This window comes from Tympanuchus pallidicinctus, unplaced genomic scaffold (genome assembly GCF_026119805.1).
Source record: "Tympanuchus pallidicinctus isolate F22 unplaced genomic scaffold, pur_lepc_1.0 scaffold7, whole genome shotgun sequence".
Classification (NCBI taxonomy): Eukaryota; Metazoa; Chordata; class Aves; order Galliformes; family Phasianidae; genus Tympanuchus; species Tympanuchus pallidicinctus.
In genome coordinates, this window is record NW_026294791.1 from 9,054,667 (window position 1) to 9,067,023 (window position 12,357).

General features: G+C 43.1%; 1 protein-coding gene across 1 annotated transcript in view; it reads left to right on the plus strand.

Annotated features, from left to right (window-relative positions):
- Positions 1–12,357, plus strand: part of EIF2B3 (eukaryotic translation initiation factor 2B subunit gamma) — a 92,374-nt gene that overhangs the window by 45,044 nt on the left and 34,973 nt on the right. The window contains exon 6 of the mRNA XM_052667026.1: positions 856–945. Coding sequence (XP_052522986.1) covers positions 856–945 — 90 coding nt within the window. The remainder of the gene's footprint in view (positions 1–855; positions 946–12,357) is intronic.

The window sequence follows — 12,357 nt, forward strand, 5'->3', positions numbered from 1 at the left end:
CATTCAGACTCCATTACAAAATCTGGGTGTCAAAGGAGAAAAAATGAAAATATAGGTCCTTTCAGGTATAGGTTGTGATTTCCTTCCTTAATAGCCCCACGACCGAGTCCAGTTACAGACATCTTGAACCATTCCAGTGTAATTGGACTGTTGGCTTTGTTCTTGAAACAGTGGATCTGATAGAGACTTCTGAGTTACTGAGATGCTAATGTGCCCCTGGTTTGAAAAGTAAGAATTCCCTGTTTGCCATTGTTTGGCTGATGATGAGAGGGAGTTCTCCTGATGTTTTCCATCTTATTGGACTGGAGGTGCAAATGCTTAGTAATCGAGCTATGGCAGTCATTTGTAATGTGTAGTGCTGGGAAGGTAGGCAGACCCCATCTCCTTCCCCTGTTTGCCTCCAGGAAGAGCTGGAAAAAAACACGGTAGTGTTGTGTTTGCTAGTGGAACATGCACAGCCTTGCATATTAAGGCAGGCACTTAGCCAGAAGCTTTGAATTATTGTACCCTGACATTACCCACTGTAACTTTTAGCACTCTGGGCCCATTACTTTGGCTTCCTGCCCAGTAATGTGCAATTTCCACTTACATAAGAAGATGTAGCAGGAGTAATGACTCCTTGGAGGAGGTGTTTTCTTTCGCAGCAAATCAGCCCAGGGCCAGCAGGTGTAAGTTTGCAGACAGAGTCCAGTAATGGCAGCCTGCACTATTTTCCTGTCTGATAATCCAGCAGTGGGAAGAAAGAAGCAGATCTACCTTTGCAAACCTCTCACAATCCACTGACTTCATTGCAAAGCCAAAGTCTTGCAAACAGGCATGCAAAGCTCCATGATTATCATTTTTTTCCTCTTCTAGGCACCCCAGGATGCACATAAGAACAGGGCTGATGGATGCCCATCTCTACTGTCTGAAGAAATATGTGGTAGACTTCCTTGTAGAAAACAGGTAAGAAACCAAACACAATGTAAAGTCACAGCAGGTGTTTGCATTGACAGGTACTTCAGACTGGAGCTTTTAAAGGGAGGTTTGCTTCATTAAATTGGCTGACAATGGAAAATAAGCTAATTAAAAGCAAACAAACAACTTTAATGTCATGAAAATGCTAAGCATTATGCCTGGCTTTCTTGCTCAGGCGTCTCTTTTAATCTAGTAACGGCAAAATAAAAGCTAAAATTTTTGCTTCGTTCTGCATGTCTTTTTATCCTAATGTAGCTGTGTTTCTTGGCTGCTCACTTTGCCAGGGCTCCCCCATTGTTAGGGCTGTGAATACATTTCTGACCTTTGGTTTCCCCCACCACAGTCTGTTTTGGCCTTTGAAATCACCTTTCCTCTCCCCCCTCACATCCAACACCGCTGCAGGTGGGCTATCTCTGCAGCATCCTATGTTTTTAGCTTGTGATGTTCCTCTGTCAAAACTCTGAGACCACCCACTGAGAGCAAGAAAAACATCCATTTATGGAAGTGCAGAAGGATCTTAGCTATAATATTTCATGAAATGGACAAAAAAAAAAACCCACCCTTGTTTATCTTTAAAAAAACAAACAAATGAACAACTCTCCTCACAGTAAGTAGTTTGGTTTTGGAATTGATGTCTTGTTCCTAGAATTTTTGCAGCTCTCTCATCATGTACATTACATATATTGAATGCTCGCTGACTTCTCAAGAGTTTGTCTCCCTTTTAAGTAAGATGAAAGATAAAGGGGTTGAGTAAGTGTTGTGTTCCTGGTGCTTTTCTTAGTAGATAAATTGATGTGAGAAAACATTGTGGGTGGGTAAGTAAGGGGATTTGTGGTAGCCTTGACCATATACAAATCTGGTGATGCAGTTGTGTATGTGTTCAAAGGAGCTCTTTGAATAAGGTTCTGGGAGTGAGCTAAAATTAAGTGGAAAATCTGTGTTAACCCTCAGGGCAATTTCTTACCATGCATAAGAATAAAGCTTATCTGCTGCTGTGACTGGCACGTGGGAGCATTGTGCAAGTCATTTTAGATCCCATTGGTGTGTGAGAATGCCTGAAAGGTGAGAAGGCTTCAGGAGAAGGCATTCTAAATCTGAAACAAGCCTTTTATTACCTATATTTTAAAAAGTCACTGACATCTTGGACTCCATGGATTCTGTGGAAGCATGAAGCAGTGTGTATGCATCTCTTTTGTCATAATACAACATGTAGAATTAATGCCTGGAAATCTCAGACGTGCAGTTTTGCTGGGATTAGGCACTGCTTGAATATGTGGAAACACTTCACACACTCAGTTTTTTTCTTGGTATACTTCATTCTCTTTTGAATTTGGGTCGTTGTGTTTGGGGAACAAGGACAGTCTTTGTCTGACGTGTCTCAGTGCATGAGGCCCCTAAACATAAACATTGGTCATTTCAGATTTCAAGGCTTTATCCTGTTTCCATTCAAGCTGGCAAAATCTTTGCTTTTATGAGTGGCATGATTTTGCCTAAACTCTATTAACCAAAGCCAGCAGAGTGAAATTCTGCTCTGCATTCCTCAAGTTGCCTCCAGATCAAGTCTTCTGCATTTTTGCAGGTTTATTCAGGGCTATTTCTTTTCCAGAGATCATTTTGTCTGTATTGTTTTATGAAGCTGTCTTTATTTTACATAAGCCTTCATTACAGATACTGTCTAGCTGCTGTGATCCTGTGTTCCTCAGGTCTGACTGCCACATTTGCCTTACTTAAACAGCAGGTAGCTGCCTCGTTCTCTTCATCACATATATGCTGCTAATCCTTTGAATTGAGAGGGAGAGAATCAATTGCTAGTAATGTGTTTAACTGGCAGATCTGGAGAATGGGCCTTTTGCCATGGTGAATAAGTTGGGCTTTCAGGCTTCTGGCATCGGTGGGCATTTGTAGCTTGTTTTTCTTTGCTAAGGAAGGGGAGGACAGTGCATACCCAGAGATCTTTCCTTGTTTGGCAGCAATATGCCAGGACTTTTGAAAGACCCTGCATAATATTTTTCCCTCAAAAGTCCTGACATCGACATAATTGTTTGGGTTTGGGGAATCTTTTTAATACTTTGGGTTTTAGTCTAGAGAAAGCGTACAGTAAGACTTTGCCGCTCTGCAGTTTTGCCCCAGGACTGGAGAAGCTCAGATGCCTTGTTTAAGTTGTGCGTGTTTAAAACTAACAGCAGGGATTGAAGTGAACAGTGAAGCTCTTGTGTGGTGCCAGGAAGTACTGACACAGCGTACTTCCTCAATATTACAATATTTACATTGTGTTAATATTTTAACAGCGAGGCTTGATGGCAGGCAGAACACCTTTTCTCATTGTTTGTAGTTTTGTAAAGCATTGGGGTTGATTTTGTTTTTGTTTTTTTGCTGTATTTAATTCAAATTGTATTTTGACTTACGAGAGCAGAAAAAATCCTGCCCAGCAGCAAAAATATCAGGTCCTACAACTGGTCACTGCTCACCATTCTACAGAGGAAAGTTATGATTACTTCCAGGTCAAAGAATTGCATGAAAACTATTGTGGTTGCGTGTGTGGGATCTGTTGCTCAAGTGGGATAAAAGCCCAGTGTACTCCGAGTTTAGCTGCTGAGATGTGGTTAAAATGGCAACCAGCTCTCCCACCGAGGATGTAGTTTGCATATAGCTGCACCTGTAAGAGTAAATTGCATTCCTCTGCTTTGATCAGGTTAATATATGCGTTGTGTGTAAAGTCAGAAATCGCTAGCAACTACTAGGAAAATGGGGACGGGGGGTGAACTGGCTGACAGCTTGTTTTGTCCACGCACGTGAATCTGATGCTAGGATTTGGGACAGCTCTGTAATATGACACCCATAGAAAAAGGCTCCCTTTATTGTTCAGTTCCCAAACGGAGCATTATACAGAGGTTTTATGATCAGCACGGCCGCTGTCTTTGTGTTGCTGGACAAACCCCTTAATGTGTCTGTGCACTTGTTTCATCTTCTGTGTGGGATTGTTTGGAGAATAATCAGTGTGTGTTTGGCAACACTGAGACTGTACCTTGGGGGATGCTTGGAGAGGTCAAAACACTGTTCGGGAGTTGGTAATTCAGTTCTTAGTCCTTTAGTACGTCTTTATGAACTATTTTAAAAGGCCTGAATAACAGATTCTCTTGCCTGAAGTCTTATTGTGCTTTAGGAAACCATACAAGTTGCTGAGTTCTAAAAAAAAAAAACAGAAATCTGTACTGCCTTTGAATGAAAGTCAGAGGAAATGGGCTGTCTATTAGAAACCCCTCAAATCTGTACATCCTGACAAAAATGAGAGACAACACGGGCCTAAGAGCCTTTACACCTGGGAAATAAACTGCTTTTTCTTTCCTTGTCAAGGAGGAAAAAATGGAGTTTGGTAGTTTAATGTCTCCATCTCTATTTATCTCTCAGCCTCCAGTTTAACATGCATCTTTGTGAAATTGAGTCTTCAGGCACGTGACAGACCTACCCTTAATCTGCCAAAGTGAAACACAGGTGGTTCCACGATGACCTGGGGAACAGCCAAAGAAATTACTGCCCCAAGCAGTTTGTCCTTCCTTGCAGCTGGAATTGACTCCTTCCTCTCTCTCTCTGCTCCACTGCACCACCAGGGTGGACCGATCCTCCCTCATCCTCCTTGCTGTGACTCGAAGCTCTACTCTGCTCAACTGCACCACGGCTTTGCACAGTTAAAAATCTGTTCTCCCTGCGCTCAGGCAAGAGCTTTTCTTTCCTAAACATTTCATTTTTCAGAATAAAGCTGGCCTTGGATGCTTTCATTTGGCCGTAGGTGCTGCTCTGCATGCAGCGGGGAAGGCAGACAAGTGCTGGCTGCTGGAGCTGCCCTGCCAGCACAGGGCAGCGACAGCTGAAGGTGAACACCTGCACTGCGTGATGAACTGCACAATATTGCTTTTCTTAAAAAGATCATTAGGCAGGTCCAGCCAGCAGGCAAGACAGCAGCAGAGGCTGTAGCTGGCTGGGGGCATGGCTCCACCCCACAGCTGGCGGGCCTCACACCCCTGGGGCCCTGGGGTGGCAGCCAGCACAGTAGCCAGTCCCCTTTTTGGCACTCTTCTGAGTGCTAGGTTGGAATCCTGCCTTGTTGCTGCATTCAGGGCAGATGGAAGAAGAGAGTCCTTATTCCTTTTTTCCTTGTGAACTTCATCTGTAGCGGAGGGCAGATTCTGGCTTTGTGAACCCAGAGCGTTGCACAGACATGCACCCAGACTTCTTTACTACGTGCTGGCAGTTTGCTTGCTAACAATCCTGTCAGAGCTGCTAGCAAAGGAAATGTGATCAAAAGTGAAGTTGTTTTTTAGGTTATTTCTAAAGCTGTAGCCTGGTGAAATAATGTACCTGATAGGGGGAAGGGAGGGTAAAAATAAAGCAATCCTTTGTTTTGAAAATTTAAGTTCTGAAGGTGAATCTCTCTTTCTATCTTGCCTAGATGTTTAGAAGTATATAAGCAATATGTTTTTATGATACACGTGTACATAAGTGATATTGTACCCAGTCATTTGTTACCTGTATGTGCACATCTGTTACATGTGTTCAGATCTCGTCTTGCTCACAGCTGAAAGCAGTAGCTGTGTGCAGTCTGCCATTTCCACCTCTTACTGAGGGATACCAGAAAATCGGAGGCCAGATTGAAGCTGCTTAAAACAAGGAAGTATGGGGTCATACTTCTTAAGTTACCTCTGCAAGTCATTGTTATTAAATGCTTACTTCACAAGTCAAACTCCTGGCAGTTAGGAAGTGCCACAGCTGAGGATTCCTGTGCAGCATTGTGATTCTGTATGTGCCATACATTACAGTGCAGTTTCCAGTTACATAACTCTGTTCTTTTTTCTTCTCCTCTGTGACATTGCATCATTTGGCACCTGAGATGTTCAGTGAAGGAGATACTGTTTAATATTATATTTAATTTCTGTAGTTAAGATGAAAACTACCAGCCTTTCTTTCTTCTCATTGTTTAAATGTGTTCTGAGGATAGGGTAAATGCTTTCCTTTCAGATTCAGATGTTCACTGCTGCTACTAGAATAGTCTGTATGCATTTCATTAAATGTCTTTCCAGCACTTCTGTTAAAGAAGTCTTTCTCCATACTCAAAAGGGAAGCTAAGGCACACATCAGTTGAAGTTTGAAGCCTCTATATCTTCAGTATGCTGTTTTTCAGTCCTTACTATCGTACAGAGTTCTTGAAATGCTGGAAGAATCTTTTCTGTTGATGATAGTTGCAAGGTGATGCTGAGCAAATCAAAAGCACTTAACCAGTAGCAACCTGCAGAAGTTAGATTTGTGATCTGCATTCAGCAGCTTCTGTAGATTGCAGTGACAGAAGGGAATTAAAAAAAAATAGTTTTTCAGGCATCATTCATTTGCTTTAAATATTAGCAGTTCTCTTGCAGCTCTCTGCCTTGTATGTTTAACACACATGTTCTAACAAATGAGGCAGGCATTCTTCTGCCTCATTACACAACCTTCATTTATCCCCAGGGCATAGTGCATCTTTACATTGAGTGAAGAAGAAATGGAGACTGGGGAGAGAGAAGTAGGTGAATGCGTTTTTAAGGCTTGTGTCATAATCTGTACACACAAGGTCTTAATTAGGGTTGTATAAGCAACATAGGTCTGGCTTTTCTTAATCTGTGTGCCCAAACTGTTACCCTGATGTTCATTTAAAATTGTGTTTAAATGTGTGTGTATATATGTATACGGAAGATACATGTATCAGTTCTAAGAATGTGATTCATATATATGTTCAATGAGGCTACTGTGACTCCTGCTAGTGGAGTAGCTGTTATCAGCACACATTTATCACCTGTCAGGTCGGCCAGCAGAACGAGATCTGATGCTCTGAATTTATCCAGCTTGGCTGGAATTTGCTGTGTTACTCTGAGAAGCAGTGCATAAAGCAGCCCAATTACCTTGTAGGATGGGACTCAAAGAATGAGCATGCCCAACGTAGAAGGACTAAGAAAATTTAGCTGCAAAAGAGGTCTTCTCCAAGTGTGTGCCTACAGTGGTTTTTCAGAGTGAGTTTGATGTAGTGTGGGCACTTCTTATGTTTATGAATGTAACACCCTGACAAAAAGATGACTCTGTGCCAAATTGCAAGCATGGAAGTGCAAGAGCTTTTCAGCAGAGTAGCTGAAATATTTTTAGCATGGACAAAACAAAGTATTTTTCCATAATTTTGTTCTTGGAAATAGCAGAGACATTTTTGATGAAGCTGTCCAACAAAAATCAGCTTGAGGCAAACACCTGGCATGGGTAATTTCAGCCAAAACAGTTAAATTTTGGCAAAGTTTATAAACAGATGAGAACAGAAACTTCCAATAGGAAATGATAGGCAATTCATCTATAGGCACCCAGGTTGTACCACCTCCAAAAGCTATTTGTCTTGCATTTTGTTGTTTTTTTTCTAAAAACAGATGCCATTTTCTTGTTTGCTCAGATGTTACAGCTTCTCCATCGTGCACATGGGTGGCAATTGAGTTTTCTAACGTAAGGAGATTCTGAGTTCAGAAGAACCTGGTTCGAGTGCAGAGTCACTTGGGAGCTGGGCAGCTCTGTGGCCAGGAGGAATGATGTATGTTGCTGGAAGGGCAAGAATGATAAACAGTGGCCCTGTAGTCGCTTTGAAAGCTCCGAGTAAGCATTCACAGTGCCTGGTCCTGGCCATGCTGAGTGCAGATATCGAGCCCCTGGGAAATGCACTGTTCCTGAGACTCCTGTCTTGTGGGCTGCTGGAGCTAAGGGAGCGAGGCAGCTCTGTGCTGCGAGACGGCAGAAGTGCTGCCTGCCAGGATGTGCTGGTAGAGAAGCTCTTTTCTCAACATGACGAATTTGCAGTAAACTTTATAGCCAAAGTCAGCATGACTTGTTTGCAAAGTCAAACGCTGTTTTTCTGAACTGCTGAAATACATAAGAACAAATCGCGTGAGGTCATTTTGCTCTGTCTTTCCAAGCTGCTTCAGCTGTGATCCCAGAGCAGGCTGCTCTTCTCTGCTCCCCTCTGCCCTGTCCTGAAAGCCTCCGCTGGAAAGGGAGAGGAAGGCTTGCTGTCTGTGCTCAGTGTTCTGACATCTGTGGCTGTGGGAAGAGCTGAAGTGGAGTCACAGAATGGCTGGGAAGGGACCTTAAAGCTCATCCAGTTCCAATCCAGTAGTCTTTTGCTGCCCTCCAGACCAAGCTGCCCAGAATCCTATCCAACCTGGCCTTGAACACCTCCAGGGATGGGGCACCCACAGCTCTCAGGGCAGCCTTTGCCAAAGCCTTACCACCATCTGAGTAAAGAATTTCCTCCTGCCACCTAACCTGAATCTCCCCTCTTTCAGCTTAAAACAGTTCCCCCTTGTCCTATCACTATCAGACCGTGTAAAAGCTCGGTCTCTATCTGGTTTATAAGCTCCCTTTAAATACTGAAAGGCTGCACTGAGTTCTCTCAGTGAATTCTCTTCTTCAAACTGAACAAGCCCATCTACCTCAACTTTTCTTCATAGGAGGGGTGCTCTAGCCCTCTGAGCATCTTTGTCTCCTCCTCTGGACCCGATCCAACAGCTCCGCATCCCTCCTGTGCTGGGGGCCCCAGGCCTGGATACAGCGCTCCAGATGGGGCCTCACAAGGGCAGAGCAGAGGGGGATGGTCCCCTCCTCCTTCCTGCTGCCACCCCTGTCGATGCAGCCCGGGGTACAGCTGGCCTTCCAGCATGCAGGAGCACAGTGCTGGCTCATGTCCTGCTCCCCGCCCATCGGGACCCCCAAGTTCTCCTCAGGGTTTCTCTCAAGGAGTTCTTCTCCCAGTCCAATACTCACATCTGGGACGATGTGAGTATGCCCTTTGGATGGCATCCCTTCTCCGCCATAAATGATAAGGGTGGTATGAGGAAAGCAGAGCATCTCTGAATGCTGGAGGTGCGAGTGACTTGTGCTGAAGCTCCTGCTTCGATGGCTGTGTGCTATGCTGTACACAAAGGCCCCTGCAGGTTTATGTTAAGGTACTGCCCAGACTAAACCAGTACATTTTTTCTTTTCCCTCTCGAAATGCCTTTTTATCATTCAGGCTGTCACCTGTGTTTCCTGGCAAGGACTGCTGGCTGGGGGAGGTCTGGCAGAGCTGAACACCCAGCTTGGTGGTCTTTGTGTGGCTGCCTGAAAGATGGCTTAAAACAGAACCTGCTCTGTGAATACCTGCGAGTTAACATGTGTCAGCCGTGTGGCTGGAAGGTTTCTCCTTTGCTGAAAAGAGAGATTTTATAATGAATACTTTCCTTGTGATTTAAATGGGTAAATAAACAAATAGCTCCTACAGGAAGTGTACTGTGTACGGATAGGGCAAATAGATTGTAGCTCTCCAAACAAGGAAAAGAAGATGAAAAAAAAAAAAAAAGAAAAAGAAAAAGAAAACAAGCTCCTTCTTAGTGCATTTAATCTATTAGAATGTGAAATAGCAATTTATCTTTTCCATTTCCTTTCCTTGTCAAACACATCCAGCTGTTGGAGCTTTCTCTGTTTCTTACTCGAAATGCCAGGAATTGAATTTGTTGATGTTGTCATCTTCTTGCGGAGTGTCATTGCTTTTATCACCTTCCCTTGATACCCCTCGTGCTCACTCCTGTAACCTCAGGGGGGAAAAAAGCCTAATGATTCACAGTAGATTTAAACAAATGAGGATTTTTCAGCAAACCGTTTCTGTAATAAATATAATTTTTCTTCCTGTTAGTGAACTACCTGGGAACAGACATATCTTTGGATGTGCAGAATTGGAGCTGCTTATCTTTATGAATAACTGTGGATCTGTCTTTGAGACCACAATATGCCCTATTGGCCACACGCCGGAGCCTCCTGAGTTACAGTTAGCACAGTATTCTGTTCGTGCAGGCAGCTCCCAATGCAAGTTTTTGTAAAGGAAGTGTTAAAATCTGTTAATTTGTCCTCCAAGCATGACTTACAGAGTCAGATAGTGACCCTTTGAGTTCCCTGTGAAAAGTAAATACGTGAAGGACACGCAAAAGGCTATTCAAATGGCAGTGCAAGCATTACAGAAAAATGTCGATTGTGAAGGACTTCTTGCAGTCCTCTAATCCATCCTTCTGCTCAAAAGAGAGCTGATTTCTCTGTTGCTCTGGGCTTTTTGCAGTTGTTTAGAAAATCTGAAGGATGGAGTCTGGGCCTTGTCCCAGGACTGTACCACTCACTGGAAATTCTGTTTTCCTTACATCCCAACTGGAATTTCCAGTGTTGCAGCTTGTGTCTGTTGTCTCTTACCATTTTATTGTGCAGCTCTGAGAAAAGTCTGGTAGTCTTCTATGTTAATTGACTTCTGGTAGTGGAAAACTCTGATCAGATTTCTCCGCAGCCTTTTCTTCTCCAGGATGCACAAACCCCACTCCCCCAGCTTCTCCTCGTGCATCATGTGCTCCTGGCCCTCTTGGTGGCCTCAGCTGGGCTTGCTCTGATCTGATAATAAACATTAAAAATTAACTATTTTTTCTAGTGTTCCACGCAGTTGTGGTTTCCTTGGGTATAGCCTTCGCTCAGTCTGCCTTTTATCTTTGTATGAGAGCAGGGATTTGAACTGCTGGTGAATGATAATTCTTTCATCTGCTTCTGAGTTGGTTTTGTTTGTTTGTTTATTTGTAAGTCATCACCGCTTGGACAGTGTTATCCTAAGCATTCTTTCATCAGTGCAGTACGTTCTCTTCCACAAAGCAATACTTGCATGTAAGCTAATACTTGAGGTGAACAGATTATCTTGTTTTGTTAGATGTTTTCCTGTGAGGATACAGTCCTTCCATGTGATGTCATGGCATATTTCACTTGTGGTGGAAGGCATAATTCTCTTACATTTTCTGTTCACATGGCCTGAACTCCTCCCCAAGATTTTGCAGCTTTAAAGAATTTTCAAGGTAATGTTTTCACTTCTCCTGTTCTGGTTTGTTTCTAAATCTCTTCCATACCACTTTCTGAAATGCTGAGCTTCTACTCAAGACTTGAATTTTTGAAAAAGAGAGCAGATAGTAATTGTTTCCCTCCCATTCTACTTCTCAGAGTTATTGTATTCTAGGTGTTAGTTCCACATCAAATTTCATTGTGCCTCAACCAAGGCAAATGAAATGTGAGCAACAAGAAATAACAGTGCCTATAGCACTGTTGCTGATTCCATTATTTTGTTGAATCATCATGGTTGGAGACTTTAACTTTCTGCATATGGGAAGGAGAATATGTGCTGCTAATGCTGATAGAGCCCACATGTCTGAACAGAGGTGTTTCCAGCAGGCAGTGAATTATCTGTAGGTGATTTTTTTTGAGTTCCAGTTTGAATATGATGATAGAGTGTGCAGTAAGGACTGATTAAAGCATATTGTCTTCAATTAAAATGGAGCAACCACAGAATGCCTCATTTACAATAAGGAGTAAGAAATTAAATATATGTGTGTGTATATGTATGGATATATACATGTATGTATACATAACATTTTGAACAGAGGTGGAATTCGTCGGCCAAAAAACTTCAAACTGAAGTTCTTCAGGAAAGGATAAAGTGAAAATTGACACAGAAGCAAAAAGCATTTTGATCTTTTCATGGGAGAGTAAAACACGTTGCACATGCCCTAATAAAGAGAACAGAATTGTTCTGTAGGGAGAGGTGGAGCAAGGATTAATCATCAGTAATGAGGGGGGGGATTAAGGTAGAATGTTTGTTCGGACAAACAGTGGGAAGTGGGAATTGTACAGGTGATAGCAAGACTGAAAGAATGAAGCACCAGAGCTTCCAGGTGTTCTCCCAGACTGCTGGAATGCTGGACATGTTGTTAAGACCGGTCAAGAGCGCATCCATTGGAGTGCAGAACAGCAAGCATAGCATCTGCATGGAGAAAAAGGGCAAAGTGATGTGAAAATCTTCAGTGCCTTTAGTGCGTCCTCAGTGGAGCAAGGTGAAAGATCTTACCCACCTGAAGATGGAGATGCATCTACGTTTTTTGATACTGAAGTGCTTTATAGAGGCAAGTGATGAAGTGCTTAAATCTATCTAAACGTATACAGCTGAAGTTTACATAGTTTCAGTTTTATGGATACAACTCAACTTGACTAATGCATCAGATGCATGTGTTTATTTAGGCACGTTATCAGAAAGCTTCTGTTTGATGCGCTTTTCAGGAAGGGAGCCTGATTTCAAAGGCATTTAGAACAGAACTGATAACTCAGACACAGATGGCCATAAAGGCGGAGGTGGGAGAGAATGGGGAGAGATGAGTTCTGGCAAGGAAACACATTGGGTGCAGGTGCGCTTGTTTGAGAAGAATGGGATGCTGTCTGGGAATGAATGAGAGCCATTCCTCAGCAGCTCATGCACCCTTCCAGACACCCTGGGTGGCCTCCGACGGCCGCAGTCGT